This window comes from Camelus ferus, chromosome 31 (assembly GCF_009834535.1).
Source record: "Camelus ferus isolate YT-003-E chromosome 31, BCGSAC_Cfer_1.0, whole genome shotgun sequence".
Lineage (NCBI taxonomy): Eukaryota > Metazoa > Chordata > Mammalia > Artiodactyla > Camelidae > Camelus > Camelus ferus.
This window is the reverse complement of record NC_045726.1, coordinates 18400887-18420652: the sequence shown is the minus strand read 5'-3', so window position 1 is coordinate 18420652 and position 19766 is coordinate 18400887. Positions and strand designations below refer to the sequence as shown.

General features: G+C 50.1%; 1 protein-coding gene across 2 annotated transcripts in view; it reads right to left on the bottom strand.

Annotated features, from left to right (window-relative positions):
* The window catches only part of SHC3 (SHC adaptor protein 3), a 137366-nt gene extending 119007 nt beyond the window's left edge, over positions 1-18359 (bottom strand). Inside the window, exons 1-2 of one of the 2 annotated variants that reach the window (XM_032471120.1) lie at positions 16858-18359; positions 15926-16758 (exon numbers count right to left, since the gene is read on the bottom strand). In XM_032471120.1, coding sequence (XP_032327011.1) covers positions 15926-16381 — 456 coding nt within the window. In that variant the 5' untranslated portion in view covers positions 16382-16758; positions 16858-18359. The remainder of the gene's footprint in view (positions 1-15925; positions 16759-16857) is intronic. The other variant, XM_032471121.1, reaches the window with a different exon arrangement.
* Between the last annotated feature and the right edge of the window lie 1407 nt (positions 18360-19766).

The following is a 19766-nucleotide window of genomic DNA, read 5'->3' as shown; positions in this document are numbered from 1 at the left end:
AGTATGCGCTCTACCACGTGAGCTATACCCTCTCCCCTCATTTTATTTTTAATCCTCAACTTCTTCTGATGAATTACGTATGTTCATTGTACAAAAATTTGGAAAACACAAACAAGCATCAAAAAACTCAAAATCATTTCTAATCAACCCACCACCGGAATAACTCGGCATTGTGCTAAATGTTGTTTGAAACCCTGCAACAGCTCAGCTCCTGTTCACTGGCTAATAGAGCAGCTGGCAAGCTCGTTCTCAAAGCCCGTCAGCCTCAGCACGGACACTGGAAGCTGCGGCGGCATGGACACCACCCACCTGCAGTGAACTCTGGTTCCAGCATCCATGCTGCTGCTTCCCAAAGGGCATCAAAACCAGCTGCTGGCGATACCTGGTCAGTCGCCCTCCACGACAAACCCACGCTGCCCACACTGCAGCCCCAAATGTAATCTGCAGTCCCTTCCAGCTTTCACCCCACCGAGGCTCAACCCCACACCCACCTCAGTGGCACCGAGGACAATGCTGCACCATCACGTCCGTCTCACGGACAGATTCACGTGGGTTAGGAGGCTGAGGTGACACAGAGCCGGAGTCACACTCTGTGACATGATAGCACTCTTTCTTGAGTAAAGCAAATGAATAATCAATCTCTTCGAAGACAGAGGTCATCCTTGACTCATGGAATTTTAAGAGAAGCAAGCTGTGAATTCAATAATAGGCACTTGGATGGCTCACATGGCCAACTCTGAGTAAGGCGCTGTCACCTGCCAGTCACTGGGCCAACCGCCCTCCAGTTGTTCATTTATGTCACCTCCTGACGCCCCTGTAAAGACGGTGCTCATCACCCCCATTTCAGACAAGGAACCTGAGGCTCAGATGCAGCTCCATATGATGGACATCACCCTGGGGAAGGAAGAGAGTTCAGTCAAGTTGACGTGTGTCCAGGGAGCCTGGGGTACTTGTTATTAAAAGCCAGAAATGTGTCTCCAGAGCAGCAGCACAAAGGGCAAGTGATGAGGTGATGCTGTGGGACCGTCTCGTGGGAATCAATGGGTTGAGTGTTGAGAGAGGTGACAGCCCACTTCCAGTTTCCTTACTTTATCAGATTTTTTTCTGCCCCGCCCCCGACAGGGAAGAAGTTAGCCATTTGGTTACACAGGACAACAAGTCTGCGTCTACGTTTCCTTCGCTCGGGGGACAATTCCCTTTTCATCTTTCATCTCGCAGAGAAAAATGTATTAATACAAATGCCATATAGGCTTTCCTCCAAAAAGCCAGGACGTCTTTGTGAATGTTAGCTGGTGGCGTGTGTCATCGTCTCATTTACGACGAGGAAGCTGAGTCAGAGAGGAAGTGTGACTGGGGCCTGGTTAAAAGTGAACCTCTGCACTGCGTTTCATCTGCAGATCACAGCCGTGCAGCAGGCCATGGCTGCTATTCAAAGTCAGAGGAAGAAGCGGAAGAAATCGTCCAAAAATGCGTATTGGTGTTACAGCTAAAGCCACGTTCTAGCGAACGCGCGAGGGGGCAAAGCTGACCAGCCCTCCTTATGCTACGGAGTGTGTCTTCCAGCCATCATGCTCATCCTCGCTCTGATGCTGATCTAGCTGGCCGTTTGGTCTTAGAGAATGCATCCTCTCACCTCGAGCATCGGCTTTCTCCCCCTCCCCACCAACAGAAGTAAATGGAAAGATTATTGGACAAGAGGGCCCCTGGCGGTCTGCCCAGCATCCCTCTGTGTAGCTGAACCCTTCGCGGGGTTAGTGCCAGTAGCCGGGCTCCTAGCCAGCCTTCCTCTGTGGACCCACTGCACCTTGGGCCCCAGTCTCAACCCTGGGCAACCCTTTGAGTGGACCAGACTGTACCTGGATGCCTGGCTTTGCCTTCTGCACCTTGCCACGCACCCCCCCCCCCAGTCCGTGGAGGCTGCCTGACTGTCCTCACTCTGAGGGAGGGGCCGTTAACCCGCCACCTGGACGTGAACAACTGAGAACAGGGCCACGCTGTCCCGGAAGCCCTGTCGTGGCCACGGGGTCTGCTGGGACAGCCCCTGGTCCATTCCTGAGGTTGGGGACCTGCATCTTCTTTCTCTGTCAGTCTTGATGGGTTTACTCTTCTTACTGATTTTTTTTTTTAAATCAGATTTTTGTTTCATTGATTTTTTTTCTACTGGTTTTATTTTTTGTTACATTGATTTCTACTTTTATCTTTGTTACTTCCTGCCTGCTGCTGGCTTTGGCTTTATTTTGTTCTTTTTTACTGTCTGGAGCAAGACACTTAGATTATTGGTTGGAGAATTTCTCTCTTTTCCAAGTAAGCATTTGTTGCTATAAATTTCCCTCCTGGCAGCGTTCTAGCTGTGTCCCACATGTTTTGACATGATGTAATTTCGTGTTCATTCAATTCTATGTCTTTTTTAATTTCCTCTGAAATCTGTCCTTTGTCCCATGGACTATTTATGGGCATGTGGCTTCATTTCCAAGTGTTTGGAGATTTTCCTGTTGTCTTTCCTCATTAATTTCTAATTGGAATCCACTGTGGTCAGAAGACACCCTCTGTATGATTCCAGTTATTTTGAATTTGGTTAGATTTGCTTGTTTTGTGGCTTGAGCTGTGGCCTATCTCGGGAGAGGCTCCACGGGCCCTTGATAAGAATGTTTGTTCTGCCGTGGTTTGCCGGAGCATCCTGTGGCAGTCCACTAGACCCTGCTGGTTGATTATGCTGCTCGGTTTTGAATATCCTTGCAGAGTTTTGGCATAATAGCCTAACGGTTGCTCCGAGTGGGCTGCGGAAGTTTCCAGCTACAACTGTGGAAACATACAAGCATCTCTGTACTTGGGTCTGTTACAAGCGTGGTTCCCGTCACACGCATGTTGTTGTACCAGGCTCTCGTCACGCAACAATGCGCCGGGAAACCCTTTCCCAGCCGGCCATGAGGAAACTCTAATTCCCTGTTTCAAATGCCCGCGTGGTACTGTATGCTACGACTGCACCCAGAGCTTGTTCCGCCATTCTGCCGCAGGGGCACTTGCTTGTTTGGTGGGTGGTGGTATTCCCAGGGATGCTCCCACTGGCCTTCTTAATTACAATGCTGAGTTTTGATGACAGAGGCTGACGGCTTGAAGTTCATAACAGTAGGCAGTGGTTGCAGGGGTTGGTGGGCAGAGGTGAGTCTACAATGAGCTTTCTGATAAAAGGAAGTGTGACTGTGAAAATCATCAGTAATGCTGCTGGTAGATTATAACGAACAGGCCATAAAGAAAACCTTATCATTCTTTCTTGGGGATAAAAAAGAGCAGCTTGTATCTTAGACAAAGATGAATTTATCTCCGTCGTGTAGGCATGTGAACTAAGGCACAAATTATTCTAGAGACAGGACAAAACGCTAAAAATAGAATATACACCAACCCAAGCCAGAACCGCAGTTCCACCAAACACCTTACATGACTCAAGCCCCTTAAGTGTAATTCACAAACTAAGACGTGAACAGATAAGGGAATCCAGGATATAGTGAGCCCAGGGCAGTCGGCTGAGAGAGAAATGTTTAGCTTGGAGAGGAGAGAGGGGAAGAAATGTAACTGTGGTTCCCTCAGGGGCTGCCACCTGGTAAGGAAAGAGATCAGAGCCGCAAACATGAGCCGCGTGGACAATCCAACGAGGACCAGCAGGGGACTGGTCCCTCCGTTAAGTAGGCAGCGTCCCAAGAGGCTACGGCCCCTGTTTCCGGCACCTCAGCTTCCCTCTGACTGCGGCCAGTCTGCCGTGGACTGCCTTTCCCATCCCCTAGTCAAATGCGGAACCCAGCCCCATCTCCAAAGCGTTTCTCACTCTGATTCTCCAGCTTGGGCATCCCTTCCCCCTCCACCTACCCAGAGCTGGACAGTCTTTCGGGACCCAGAAAAAAATGCCACTCCATCTGTGAAGCCTTTCCTGGTAGCTCCAGCCACCACTGAACTCTCACCATGCCATCAGCACCTTATTGAACATGATTTCCTTTTTTCTTTCTTTCTTTTTAAAATGGAGCAGGTTTTTCCAGCTCAACTGGATCACAAGTTCCTTTTGGAAAATCGCCCTGTTCCTGTTTCACAATCCACAATACCTTCCACAGGACAAGGCGAGTGATCGAGCCTTCATAAATGACTGGTTGATACATTCATTTCCCCTTGTTCTTTCTCATAAATCCGCGTGCTTTAATTACAGGTGGGGGCGCGTGGAAGCGTTCAGTTTAGCTTTCTGCTTGGAAGTGCCCTGGTGAAATCTGGCTATATAATGTTTTCACTTAATAATGATTATTCACGGCTCTCATTAAAGTCAATTCTCCTACTGAAACCCTTCTGTAATTAGCTCTGAAGGGAAAGAGTCATAAGAACAGAACTCACGGGTCTGTTAATAATGCTTCTTAGCTATGGAACAGCCTGTGAAGACTCTGGGTGGGCCGTGTTCTACATGCCAGTTCATGGGAGGAACAATTATCAAGGAATTTTTAAACAGAGCAGAGTTCAAAATGTGCCTCTTTGAAGTTACATCCTTAATCCCAGCCATCCTCCTGACCAGCCTCTTTCGCTCTGTCTCGTTGCCCGGTGCCCGACAGCCAGCCCGGCTCCTCCACCTGCACGTACTGTTCATCTCAGGCCTTTCCCCAGGGAAGGCTGGGGAACAGCCAACTGTCCGCCTTTCCCACAGTTCACAGCCTTCTAGTGCACACATGTAGCCCCCTCTCTGGAGGATGATTGCCATGAAAGGAGGGACCATTTAATTCACCTTGAGTGCTCAGGAGACCCAGTGGTAAGTATCTGGCCGGTTCCCACTCGGCATGGGTTGAGCTGATGGACACGAAGATGAACCCCCAGGGCTGTGGACACCCTGAGGGGTGATCGTTAACTCTGCCTTCCTAAGAGAGGGATCTGCTGCTGAGCAAACAGAGAGTTATTTTAGGCTAAGACAAAGTGGAGGAAAAGGATCCAGGGCCAGAGACTTTGAGCTAAGGCTAGAGGTGCAGCTGGTCTGGGGAAAACAAGTTGTTTTGTGTGGCTGAAATGTTGGGGGTTGAGGGCAAGAGCTAAACTGAAGCCAAACCGCGAAAGTTTGCATCGTAATAAGAAGCTAGGATTGAATTCTATAAGCAAGGACAAGCAACAGGGAGCTTCTAATTAGGAAGATGAAACATGTATTTTACAAAGATAAATGATTCATCACATTAACAGAAAAAATGTAAAAAAAAAACATACATTTATCTCACTAGATGCTGAAAACTAATTTGGAAGCTAATTTGGAAAACGAAGGTTACTGGAAATGTTTCTTAACCTGTGAAAGTGTATGTATTGGTAAATGTCCCCCTTCATAGTTAAGTACAGGGGACTCACTTTGTAGCCAGGAGTGAAAAAGTTACCTCCACCAACAAAACTGATCATTGTACTCTCGGTCCTGCCAATGCAATAGGAGAAGAAAAGATTAATAGTAGCTAACACGCAGTGTACAGACAGGCAAAAATATGTGCCCAAGCGGAAAGACGCCCGTAGAAGAAGGTTCACTACTTTACTAAGTGTGATAAACTGGAAACGACCTCCACGTCCAACAATAGGGAACTGCTTGAATAGATGTTAGCACCTCTATATTCGTGAATACTGAGCAAATGCCAAAAAGAATGAAGCAGAACTACAGGTACTAATGTTGAAGGATTTCCAAGGCGTATGAAATGCAAAGAGCAAGTCGCAGAACAACGTACTGAGAATGCTTTTCTTTGTGTATCAGAAAGGAAAAAGAGAAAAACAAAAGAAAGGAAGGGGGGAAAGTGTGTATGTGTTTCTCTGGAAATATAAACAGCCAACAGCTGATGGTGCTTATCTCTGAGAGGAAGAAAATTAGAAGGGAAGGCAGTGAAGGGGAAACTTTGAAACATTTTAGTGAGAGTTTATTATCATTGTTATACAATTTAAAAAGACTAGCCTTTCCCAAAGCAATCATCTGAAGACCAGTTAGTTTATTGTCATAAACATGACAAGAAATGGTGAAGGCACAAATCAGGACAAAAGAAAAGAAAAAGAAGAAAGATTTGAAACCCTGTTGAGTAAAAATGATAGTTTAGTGACCAAAGAGATGTAATGGTTTTAGGAAAAGAATGTGTTCAAGGATGGCTCTGAGGTCTTGAATATGGGAAGTGGGGGAGCAGCGACACCAATGACTGAGGAACAGAATGCAGGTAGGAAAGGTCATGAATTCAGCTTGAGACATACTTCATGTAAGAAGCCATGAAACAGTGGATGGGCGTGTTGCACGGAGAGCAAGCAAAACAGAGCGGGCTCAATGACCAGTGACCTTCCGCCCAAGCCACTGTCATCCTTCCCAATTGTCTCCCAATTGCCTGTACTTTCATTCCTGCCTTTCCAACCTGTTCTCCCCATAGAAGACAGAATAATCTCGCAGAAAATCCCCAGTGGCTTCACTGCACTTGCCTGGAGCTGGCCATCCCTTTGAGACCCGCCCCCTGACTCAATACACCCTAGCTACACCGGATGCCCTCAGCTTCCATCTCCTCCTCCTCGAAGGGGACACACACTTTCATGCAATAACACATCTGCCTTCAAATCCCATTCATCTTCCTGGATATTTAGGGCTCCACTTCAGCACCATCTCCTCCGAGAAGCCATCCTTGATTTCTGCATTCCCCACCACCAATGTGGTCTCCTGATATTTCCTCTCATCTGTCTCTACCACTGGCACCAAAAGAGCAGGAAGCATGCCTGTTTCGCCACCTCTCTGTCCCCAGGTCCCAGCACAGGCCTGCCCTGGAATGGGAACTCAGTGAACACTAGTTGAACGAAGCAACTGGTTGGCACGTTGATGGAGGGACAGTGATGAGTAGACGAATGGAGTGGGTAAGACTGTTCACAAGTAATCCAGGAACTGAAACGAGAAGAGGAAGCAAAGAGGAAGAACCTCTAGAGCAGATGCCGGGCGCCTGGAAGAGAAGCTGCGAGGGGGCAGCACCGGGGGAGCTGCGCTGCAGACTCTCAAACTAGGGGTCACTAAGGGGCTTTTTCCAGACACTGCCTGAGGATCAGGAGAAGCCAATTTTTGGCGTGAATTAGACGAGAGGAAGTAAAATGAGGAAGGAAGAGTTAGGAGAGTGAAGATGGGATGCTTGGAGGGGAAGCTGTTCTGGGCTGCAATAAGCCTAAAGAGGAGGTCCACAAAAACTAGTTATATTTTTCAAAAGGTAGCAGTGCTCACAACTCATTGTTTCCTAGTCCTTGTACGTACACCCTGGAAGTGAAGCCCCTGCGAGGCTGTGTTACTGCTCCTCCTTTCCCACCTCCCGGGGAAAGCCGGGCGGTGACTGTTTACACCACGAGAACTGGCAAACCCCATAAATCACGATATTTTTGTCCGGAAAGCCAAGTGTTAACAGTTCCCAGCACACCCCTTCCCTGGGAGCCTAACCAACAGATACAGCTGGAGGCGGGGGGGACGACAAAGGAACAGGAGATCGTGGGCAACACTGGAGCGTCAGAACCCTCCCTCCTGACCATCAGTTCATGATTTTTGCTTTCTCCTCCCGTGCGGGCAAATCAGTCACTCTGCAAGCAAGGTTAGTGTCTATCACAGGAGTTCCCACTCTCCCTGAAAAAATCAGGGCTCGGTCCTTTACACAGGGCAGCCACCAGCCCTCGCAAATAACCATCCTCACAAAAGCGGAGTCCCCAGCCCAGAGACCGGGAGGAGAGTCTGGAGGGGCCCTGAGGGAGTGAGGCCAGCGGAATGAGCCCGAGACGACCAAGGTTGACAGGTGTGAGGACCTGCAGTTCTGGACTGTGCCCCGGTTTCCAGCAGTCACGAGGATGCAGACAAAATAGAGAAGCCTCTCAGAACGTGAGCTCAGGACAGGCTCAGGTGCCCAGCGGTGCCTCTCTGGCCGCCCGATGATCAGCCCTCCACGCAGAGCCCAGCTTCCTGGAAGGGGCCCAGCCCTGGCTCCATCCATCGTCTGGTAATACTTACTCTTGGTTCTCTGCATCACTCAAGGCTACAAATAGAAGCACACGTGAAAATACTTTTTAAAAATCCAGGACGGCAAATCTTAAACTGAGAAAACTGGACCTCCAAACTATTATTTGCCATCTAGAAAAAAAAAATGCATTTTAGTGGTGACATGTCTTGGCCTGGAAACATCTGATTTCCCTCCTAGGGCCTCTGTCCCTGGTTGAGGGTCTGTACCAGACGCATCAGATTGTGTTTTTCCACCAGTGAACTTGCTCTGACCTCTGGTGATGACGTTAGGTGTGACACCGTCATTCATCCAGCACAGCAGACCGTCCGAGCCTCCACTCTGGGCAAGTGTGCGAACCACAGACACACACTCTTGTCACTGGTCCCATAAAGACTTGTTTCACAGCTCTCTTAGTGAGCAGGGTAGTAGTCCATCTGTCTCATATTTCAGGACCTCAGTCTGAGGTCCTGCTTGAGGAATTTCTAAAGGTGTCTCCATTTGGTACCCACAGAAAAGGGGAGGAAATCTGAGACTCTTCCAGGGGAGTTATTTTGTCATTTCTCATCCCTCACCTCCATTCTTCCAGGGAATGTGAATCTCCTTAAGTGTTTGAGTCAGCTAGTGGCCACTCTAGATAAGACTTTAAAAGTTTGTGTATATGCCTGTGATGGTAAATTTTATGGGGCCACCAGGTGCCAAGATATTTGATCAAACATGATTCTGGGTGTTTCTGTGCAGGAGTTTTTAAAAGACTTTAACATTTAAATGGAAAGGCTGAGCAAAGCAGATTGCTCTCCCTCATGTGGGTGGGCCTCGACCAATCAGTCGAAGGCCTGAACAGAACAAAAGACTGACCTTCCCAGAACAAGAGGGAATTCCTCCTACCTGATGGCCTTCAAGCTGGGATAATGGCTTTTTTCTGCCTTAGGACTCAAGCCGAAACATGGGCTCTTGCTGGGTCTCAAGCCTGCCGACTCCCTCTACAGACTGCTCAGCCTTCATAATCACACGGGCTACTGCCTTGCAACAGATCTCCTTCTACATAAATGCACGTCCCATTGGTTCTGTCTCTCTGGGGAACCTTGACTGATACACTACTATAAAACCAGTTTGGGAGAAAACCCACTTCTAAAAGAATCCTCTGGTTGCTAGAGGAGGATCCGCCCAGGCCAGGAGGTGAGGTGGACCAGGGGAGCCTGAGCAGCGTGGGTGGGGAGGCACAGCTCCCACCCCATCACCTGGGGGTGCCCATCAGAGGCATCTCCCGGAGCCCAACAGCATCACCTCCGACAGAGAAATCACAGAGGCTGCCCCACCGCCTCTGCCTCGGGGACCACAGAGTCAACTGCAGGGATGTCCCAGTACCTGTGACGCTGGACCTGCTCTGCCATATTTGGAACTACAGTTAAGCCCAGTCCTGCAACTGATTCATCAAAACCTCAAGTTCTGTCCGAGCACTGAAGTGGGAGCCCCAGCCAGCTCTGCGCAATGCAGGAAGGCAGGGGGGGTGCCGATGGCCATGAACTGACACCTGTAGAAGTTGGCTACTGGGTACCAGCAGGTGCATTAGATCATTCCTCCCCACTTTTTATGTTGATATATTTTGTGTGTTGTATGTATGTTTGAAAATCTCCATAGCAAATGTTACATTTTGTAAAGGAAGGTTTACAAAAGAACAGGTAACTGACATCACAGGGCCACAGGGCTGTGAGCATGAGGTGGCCAGTCAGTGTCCACAGTTAGAGTCCGTGATCATGTTTCTCTGGGGGCCCCAGGACGAGTCCCAGCCTCTGGAGGCTGCCTTTCTCTGCCTGTCCCACTCACCATTCCCACCTTCTAGAAGTAACTCAGTGTTCGGGGACAAACATCTGTTCCCCACACGCCCTCCCCGACCCTGGGTTTCAGGGCAGGCAGGACACCTGGGGGCAAGGCTCCTCCTCTTCGGATGAGCAGACTATAGGGACTTGTGCTTGAACAGCCCTCTGCTCGGGAAGATGGGAGGGTCCAAACTGAGGCCCAGAGGGGAAGGAAGTGAGAGGGACATGCCAAGGGCTAGGCGGTCAGGGGCCCTTCAGGACCCGACGTGGTGCAGCCCAGCGGTCCCAGAAGGACCGAACCGTGTGCACACACTGCATCCATCTCCAAAAAAGGCTGAGGTGCTGTGCGGGGAGCTGGCTCTTCCACACGAAAAACACTCAGAACAGTCATGTTTTCACTGTTTTATCCCAAGAGGTAAAATTGCGGTTCCTCCCTCTTTGGGGGAAAGCATAGGAGCCCCGATTATACAGTGTTTGTGCTGAAAACGAGGTTAGGGACCAGTTTTCCATCAAAAGAGCTGGAACTGTGTTGCGGTTTTTCAAGAAAATTTTTTAAACACAAGGTTTCTATCCGGACAAATGGTATTCGTAAATTTGAACATTTGAAAAGCAAAAAGCCATGGGGTGGAACCTGGTCTGTCGGTCCCTCTAGACGGCCCATCAATGCTATTTAACGGAATTTGGTAAAACACAGTTTGCCAGAAGGATCCCGGCAGAGAGCCCTGCTGGTGCGAGGCTGGGTGAAGGCCAAGTTCCGCCGACGTTGCAGGGTTCGTACAAGTTGAAATTCTTAAAATTTGAATAAAAGCTCTGTTGCTCTTTCTGTGCATTCAGCAGACGGGCGTGAGGAAGGCCCTTCTGAGGGGCTTTCACGTTAGGAAATCAGTGCGTTTCAGAAGACACACCAGGAGGGCGCCAAGGCTGAAGTCAGCAGCGTCATAACCACGAACTCCTTGAACACTTTTCCTCAGGAAGCCTTGGCTTCGTGGGGTTTCCAGAAGCCCGGTGATAAAGGGAGGACCCGGCCTCCGCCCTCCAGTCTCCACAGCTGCTCCCGGGCAACGCGCGTTCCCCGCGCTCCCCGCAGGGGTGGGATTGTGGCGAGAAAGGTCCAGGGGGTGGGCTGCCCTCTGGAGCCCCACACGCCTCTTGGGCCAAGTGGGACGGGGGTCCGGGGGTCCCTGCCCAGGACACCCCAACTAAGTGAGGGGCTCCAGCTTCACACACCCTTCAGGAGGAGCCTGTCGGCTGGGAAGCCACCCTGTCATCCGTTTTACACGCTTGCTACCAGATTTTCCATCGCCACAACTTTGCTTAAGTGATATTTATCATGTATTTCCCCAAAACATGACATACATTCACAGATACCGCAGAGTGGGGAGGGAGAGAAGCAAGAAGCCTGCTCTTTATAAGATTAACGTCTCATCAAAATCTGACCTTGCAGAATTATCTTCTCTTAACCATGAACATAAAAGCAATGAATGAAATAATCAGGGATTTCTGCAAATAGGACATTAACTGCTTTCTAACGATTCTGTCCAAAGTCAGCAAAAAGCATGTGTGTGTATGTGTGGTGTGTGTGCATATACATGTGGGGGGAGTCGGGTATGTACGTGTGTGTGGTGGGGGGTGTATGTGTGATTATGTGTTGTGTGTGTACGTGTGTGTGGTGGGGGGTGTATGCATGGTGTATATGTGTTGTGGGTATGTGTGGAGTGGGTGTGGGGGGTGTGTGTATGCGTGGTTTATATGTGGTGTGTGTGTGTGGAGTGGGTGTGGGGTGTGGACGTTTGCATGTATGGAATGAGGGGTGTGGTGTGGGGGCGGTGGGTATCTATGTGCGTGTGTGTGATGTGGTGTGTGTGTGCACACACATGTAATGCATCTGCTCTACTCGTGTCACATGAAAAGAGAGATGACACACTTTCCAGATCAAATTAATAATTTTGTCTACTAGCCTCAAAAGACGTTTGCTGTTTTTCAAACCATTTGGGCAACATTTACATGTAAGCCACCCATTTATGAGATTTTTCAACAATTTTAAGAAAAAAGTCAACTTGTAAAGCTGTATTCTACATCAAGGAACAACTTTCTAATCTAGAATTAAAACAAAATTCAGTCAGACAACCCCACGGTAATAACGCATCATGGCTGCACCTGAAACGACTCCATTGCTGGTTCTTTAATACGAGCTTTACTCGCATTTATGAAAAGAATACAGCGCGAGAAAAAAAAAGATTTTAGATATCTTTGCTAAAAAAAAAGATTTAAAATGCTTTTAAAGAAAAAAGAAAAGCAATTAAGAATACATTTTAGGGAGGAGGGCACAGCTCAGGGGCAGAGTGCCTGCCTAGCAGTGCATGAGGTCCTGGGTGCAGTCCCCAGTCCCTCCACTAAAATGAATGAATAAACCTAATCACCTCCCCCCTAAAAAGTAAAAAATAAAAGATGAAGGGAGCACGTATGTTTGGTCATACCACACTGCCCTAAAAAAAAACGAAGACTACATTTCAGAGTCTGTGCGGTGAGTAAGGACTGCCTATAAAGAGCAACAGAACATTTATAAATAAAATGAATAATTTATATCACCCTCAGTCTCACCAGATTCACAATGGGAGAAACAAAATAATTTTTAAAGAGCTCTTGCAGGAACAAGGCTGAATTCCAAAAGCAAGCCCACCCCCTCCGGCGCACCAGGAGATGATTCAGTGGTTCTCTGATTTTTAAACTCTGTGACTAGCTTACACCAGAGAGCCGTCGCCAGCAGAGGAGTGACGCTCTTTGCAGACCCAAACCCGCCCGGTCTGAGGCCGTCACGGCAGCACCTGTCGCTGTGTGGTGGTGGTCGGGGAGGCCGCTGCTTCTTCCCTGGCCCTCCTGACTCTTGCCGTGGGTGCTCGGGTCAGTCCTAAACGTGGCCACTTCTCACCGTTTGGAGTCTGTGACGTGAGCCCTTGTTCTAGGGCCCCCCTCCCAGGGCCGACGGCTAACCCAGGCACAGCCCACACAGTGTGGCCTCCCATCTGGCGGAGTCGAGGCTGAACCTCAAGGCTGCGCTTGTCTTCAGATGACTCTCGCACCCCAGCCAGCGGCCGTCTGTAAGAACTGACCCCTGTTCTGTAAGAACTGACTCAACTTCTCATGTCTCTCTTTCCTCCCCGAACTCTGTGCTCTGCGGATCTGCAGGTGGAGCCCCCCATTGTTGCCCTTGGAACCTGCTAAAGACGGGCACTCGCCAGCTTGGGGGTGGACAGCAGCAAAATCAATGCTTGTCTGTGTTTCTATCGGCCTCTCAAGTCAAGATCATAAATCATCCTAAAATAGAATTGTAATGAAAGTATTCGTTGCTCTTTGCTTGCTATGATTTTCCTTTTCTGTCTATCAAGGGCATATTTTCTCGTTCCTTCCCTTTCGTGTCACCCAAAGAAAAAACCCAGTGCCAGCATACTTTGGCAGGTACAGGGTGCTGCCAATGGGGGTCTCCTGATGTAAATCCACACAAACCTGGAGGCGCCTGGACCCTTCCCCGTGTGCATAACCTCATACTGTTATGAACAGCAGACTCAAGTGATGGCAGGAAAGACAAATTCAACAGGCTCTGAGCCTGCAATTCTACTGTTGCTCAGGAACTGCTTCTATTTTTAAATTTTGAATTAAAATTAATTAAATTCATTAATTAATATAACAACCTGCTATTTAGTTTGATGTTTCCTAATTGGTCAAAACCGACCAGACATCTGCGTTTTACAATTTCCACTTTCACGTAAGTAGATTAGATTGAAATCTTTCTGAATAATAAATCTGTGTGCAACAGCCTAATATTGTCTGCAGGTAGATATTTCTGTGAAGCATAGGAAATCTACAACTAAACAGTAGATGAATCTTCCAGGAAACTGGGAAACATGTGGGGGTTTTCCTTAATTTAGAAATAAATTTAAATCAAAGAGAATACGTTCTTTCCCAAACCCTGAGCGTTTAGATTTTGCAGCTGATGTTGTAAAGAACACCCCCTTCTATCTACCAGAGATCTTTTAGAGCAAGGATTCCAGTAAAACTATTCACAAATCAGCAAACAATACCAAATGAAGGCTTTTTTTTTTTTTCAGTTTTGTGATTTTTTTTCAGGAAAATAAGTTCCTGGTTCTAAACTCAACAAGGACAACTCAGAGATGCGCACCAACAGAGGGCCACGTGATCATGTGAATCAAACGTGCGCAGAAGAAATTGTCCTCCAGTGTCTGGTCTCCTTTGCTGTGTGATTTCAAACTTCTCCAGGGAAGAGAGCTGCTTCTGTTCTAGCCATGCTATGTACCCCCTCCCCACCGCTAGGTCACTATGGCCCTTTACCCCAAACCCAGAAGGTTCTGGGCAGACCCAGCCTTTCCCCTGTTTCAGTGCTGACGCCAGGGAAGCCACCACCGAATGGCCAGGCAGAGCAGACTAGTTTTAGCTGCTCGTCATTCCTCAGCCACTACTGACATTTAGAACTGGATGTCAGCCTCCATCCTTCAAAAATCAAGTCTAAAGCCCTAAGCAAAGTGAATGATTTTTTTTTAAAGGAAAACTTTAAAGGCATAAGTTTGAAAATTCTCCCTCCATTTGAAAATGACCCTCTATGTTCAACATGACAGGTAGAAAAAGCTTTGCCAATATCTGTCGATTTTAAACATAGGGTGTTTTTTTTTTCCCCTCCCCCTTAGAGAAATATTGCACTAACCTGCCACAAGTGATGGCTCTGGCATCGCTCCTTAACCTCAGAGTTGTCAGGGGTTTGGTTTGGTTTGGGTTTTTCTTTTTGCTTTTGGCTCCTGGTTATATAATTGAAAGAAAGCATGCAAGAAGAATGTTCTTTTCCTTTTATAACAGACTCAACCAGCTGTGCATAACTTATGCTGATCTGCAGCCTTTTTGTAAAATATATTAATGCATCTCTAGAAGTTAAGATGAAGGTTAAATTAAAAGGGAGCCTCAAAAAGGAGAAAAGGCCCCATTTTCAATGCTGACGATTGCCTTCCTTTGTCGGTACTTTTTAGATGGTTAAAGATAATCCACAAAGTTAACCGTTTCCTTTCGTATTTGGTTCAAAATAGCCAAGAGACAGCATTTTACCTGAGGATACAGTCTGTAGAATTTTTCAGCGGGATCTGCAGCCAGGGTGTCCCGGCGGGGTAGCCTGCAGGTTTCTGGCTGTGACTGACAACTCCGTGGAGACACAGTCTGTGTCTCACTTCTTTCTAAACAAAAAGTCGTGCCTCGGAGTGACCAGACTGAAACGGCGTGGTTTTGACCCCTTCCTGCCGTCTGGAGGGTGTCTGGAGAGCCCTGTGGTGGCTCTCTGCTGCCTGGCGGGCAGGACATCAGAAGCGTGGGGCATGCCAAGCGAACAGGGCCGAGTGTGTGTTCTTTAAATATCACAGCGTCCTTGCATAAGGGAAGAATTTTGTGGACTACATCGGGCGTGACTGTTTCTTTGTGTTGCAGGAACGGCGGCTCAGCTCCCTTTAGCCTATTTAAATGGAAGCCTCCAGTCCTCGGGGAGAAACAGTCCCCGGTTCTCCTCTGCTGCTGTAAACCAACAGTGAGGCATGACAGGCAGACACCAAAGGAAGCCTTCCCTTTGGGTAAGAAGTTAGAACCGGTTTGGTATAAAGCAAGGCAGCATTTGGCCTGCCCCGCAAGGAGCTGGGGATTCTTGCCGTGGCAGAAATGAACCCACCTACCCTGCCACCTGGGGCAAACGCAGCAGAAGTGGTGCCACCACCTGCTTTTCTCGCCGCAGGGGCTGCCCCGTTCCTGTAAGTGTGCTCACGGCCTCCTAGGTGGGCCTGATGCCCAGTTCCCAGGGCCGGGGGCCCATGCCGGGAGGGGTGCCGGCCGGACACACGGCCCAGCGGGGTGGCTAAGGCATGCCCGAGGAGCGGGGCCCAGGGAAACCAGGACAGAGTGAGGTCACCGGCTTCAGACCTCATCCCAATGGATGCGCAACGGGCGCGTCGGCTGCGCCCGGTCCCCGCTGCCAGGCGAGCGGACGGCGAAGGAGCGCGCACCTCCCGGCCCCCAGGGCACCCGCCGTGGCGGACGCCCCGGCGCCCGGGCTTCCCCACCCGGCGGCCCGCGCTCTGCACCCACCTTGACGACGTAGGTGACTCCGGCCCCCAGCACCTGGTCGCTGGCGTGCGGGGCGCAGGGCGGCGGCTCGTCGCCGGGGCGGCCCTGGCGGGCGGCGCGCATGGCCGGGGCGCGGGGCCCGGGGGGCGCGCTGCCGTCCGGGGCGGCCAGGCTGGGCGCGCTGCAGCTGCCCGAGAGCCGCGCGCCCGCCCGCTCCCTGGCCGCCGACAGGCCGCGGAGGCCCGAGCTGGAGAGTTTCAGGTGGGACACCTTGTGGAGCAGGTGGCCCAGGCTGCCCGGCCCATCTTCGGGCGCCCTGCGCAGCGCGTCTCCGGACACCAGGTAGGGGGCCGCCGCCGGGGCCGCGCGCGCCGCCGAGACCTTGCCGCCGCCGCTCACCGACAGGTTGTGCAGAAGGTCATCGACCGATGTCACCGAGTCATTCCTGAAGCGGTTGTACTTGGTGCGTGGAAGCATGCCCCTCCGTGGGCTCGCCGCATCCGCCCGGGCGCTGCAGGTGCCAGCCCCCGGCGCGGGCTGCCGCGCATAGCAAGCGAGCCGCGGTCCCCCGGGCGGGACGGAGTGGCCGGGACAGCCGGCGGGGGGGTGGGGGGCGGGGGTGGGGGGTGGCGCGGGCGGCGGCGCCGGCCTCCCACCGCTAACAGCCCGCACGGCCGCGGCCGCGCGGCTCCGGCCCCGGGCTCGGCTGCGGAGGGCGGCGCGTTTGCTTCGCAAAAGTCATAGTTCCCTCTGAGGAGCGCCCAGCTGCTCGGGGCTGCTCACAGCAAAAGCGTGACTCACTCTGCGAGGAGACCCTTCTCAACAAAGGCGCGGTGAGCACTGCAAATCACTTCCTGTAGCGAAAAAAAAAAAAAAAAAGAAGAAGAAAAAAACCACATACACCCACTGACAGCACACTCGAGCCAATCAATTCTCAAATCCCTTTCTCCTACCTTCCCAGATATTTCCTTCCAACCTTTGTTTCTTCAGCCCCCCACCCCCCGACCCCTCCCAGCGTTTGTGCCAGAGGTAAGTCAAGTCCCTTCGGAAGATCAGATGAACTTTCTGAAGCCCATTATTCTGTGCTGGGGTTTTTCTCTTCCCTGCTCAGCCCATCTGTGTGAGCCTGTAAAAGTGTCTGACGGCGCTGCGTTAAAATGTGACGAAGGCTTTTTAAGAATAAGATTTTCAGCGGATCCTCATGAATTCTGATTTGGAAAGCAGCAGTAATTGTTAAATCTCAAAAAAAAAAAAAAGTAATATTCATTCCCAGGTGAACATAAAAAAACAATTTCCAGGGTTTTTCTTTTTATTGTCCAATCAACAGAGCAGCCATGACAAGTGTCTTTGTGGCAATGCAGTCCCTCCAAAAAAAAAAAAAAAAAAAAAAAAAAAAAAGATCTGCATGTGAACCTCTGCCCAAGAGCCAGTCAGGGTGTCTTCCCTGCCGATTTACAGCAGTCCTTCTCGGCCAGGGTTAAGTTGAAAACCTACTTCCAAAAAAGAAGAGTGCTTCTTTGATGAATAGCAGCAGGCTCCAGAAATCCATTCCAAAAAGGGGGCTGTGCTTGAAGCTTTATTCCAACTGAATGTGCTCAAGGTCTGGAAAGATGCCTAAGAAACGCTACAAATACATTTCCACATCCCTTCAGTCGCTGCTTGCAACCCTGAAGTCAGGAAGAAAAAAAAAATGCAGCTGCCCTCGTTACACATCAGATCCGCAGACAAATGCCTGGTTTTCCAAACCCGGGCTGCAAGCGAACGCGCAGGCCTCATTCCTGCCAGTGAGCGGAACAGAGAGCATGGCCCCCCTCCCCCAGAGCCTCAGGGCGCCTCCAGAGACCCAGGCCCACTGACCCCTGTGCCCAGGGCCTCTCTGCTGGCCTTCCTCGTGCAAGATGCTGCCCCACACGGTCACACGCTCCCTGTCCAAGTTTCCCGGCTACTTCTGTGCAGAAAAATCAATTTACCTCTAGCACGTTTTCAGGTCACCCTGAGTCTTCTCACACCCACGACTAGACATGTGATAGAGGAGGCACCGAGCCTTGAAGGGCTTCAAGGAACAGGGTGCAAGGGGAGGCACCCATGGCCGGCCAGGTGAGGCCAGCCGCGGGGCCAGGAGCGCGGAGGAGCGGCGGCCCCGCTGCCAGGGCCGCAGGCCTCGCGGAGCGGCCGCCTGGCCCTCATTTCTTCCCTTCCGCCTGCCTGCACAGCAACAGCAAATGCACACCCCAGAGACGAGCGGGAGGGTTATCGAGGTCCCCCCAGACCCAGAGCAGAGAGGCCCCGCCATCCCCAGCCCGTGGTCTTCATTAGAGGCGGACAAAAACAGCAGACTGTGAATGGAACGCTGTTTGTGTGAATGAAAGGGCCAGCGAGCGAGCCCGCGTTTCTGTGAATGAAGCCGGGCCCTGCGGCCGGCGCCAGGCGCGCCCCCGGCTCCGCGGCCTCCGCCAATGAGCGGCCGCCGCGGTGACTCATTCAGCGGGAGCCGGCTCCGCAGTGGAGGCTTCCCCAATCAGAGGCGGGCCCTTTCATCCAGCGGCAGTGTGGGAAAAAAACAAAAAACTCAGCCTGGCTACAAAGACGGGGGCGGGGGGGGGGGGGGGGGCGCTGCTGCAAAGACAGGAAACGCTAGTTTCTCCAGGAAACTCGAGAACCGTGGGTCAGGGACGCGTGTGAACAGGACTGCCCTCTCGGAGGTGAGCTGCGCCCTGAGGCTTCCATTCAGCCATTCATTTACAACACGGAGCAGCCATGAATGTGCCATTCTTTTCAGCGTTTATCATGAATGTACAGCGACTGCACATTCAAAACCCAGGCTCCTCGCCCTTGATTCTTTTTGTGAAAGGAGTACAGAACGCGCGCGCACGTTGTGAGTCTCCAAGGAGAGGGAAAAAAAAAAAAAAAAAACCACCAAAGCTACACAGTTAACCCTTTAGCCAAAAGCAGACTTCAATTTCTTTTGTTATGATGAGGCAAGTGGAGGGAAATTGGCCATTTTTAAAGACAAACTGCACTATAGATTTGCCACATGGAAGACGATTGATCACCTAAGAAGGTGGTTAATATTTTAAGAATATAATAGTGCAGTAACACCTCACTTATCAGGAAGATGGTATCCGAATTTTGGAAGATGGGGGGAAAAAAGCAGAAAGGCAATCCCAAAGGCTTCTCAGCACCAGAATAGAAGCTGCGAGCCCAGCCAAGAAGCCCGCGTCCCTCCCACCCAGGACAGCCCTGCGGGCCCTCAACGGGGGCTGTTACTGCTTATTTTAGACATTATTCCAAATGCCCAAGTATCAAGTGTATCAGCCTGTGACAGCACAACAATGGATCGTAGATGAAGTGTTCAGAGTCTGGTGGCACAAACCAAAACAGAAAAAAGGAAACCATTGTGAAGTCTCAAGAAAGCCAGGCATCCCGGGGCCTGTCCGGAATATTTCCGTTTTTCCTTTTAAATCTATTAATTTAAAAGGGTATTGGGTTACCAGGGGGAAGGGGGTGGGAAGGGGTACATTTGGGAGTTTGAGATTTGCAAATGTTAACCACTATGTATAAAAACAGATAAAAAATAAATTTCTTCTGTGCAGCACAGGAAACTATATTCAATGTCTCATAAGAACCTTTAATGAAAAAGAATATAAAAATGAATATATATGTATATGCATGGCTGGGACATCATGCTGTACACCAGGAACTGACACACTGTAACTGACTGTACTCCAATTTTTTTAAAAGTGTATTGATTTTCTATTACTGTCATAACCACAAAACGGGTGTTTTAAAACGGCGTAAATTTGTCATCTCCCTGTGCCGGAAGTCAGACGTCCAAAACGGCTCACACAGGGATGTGGGCAGG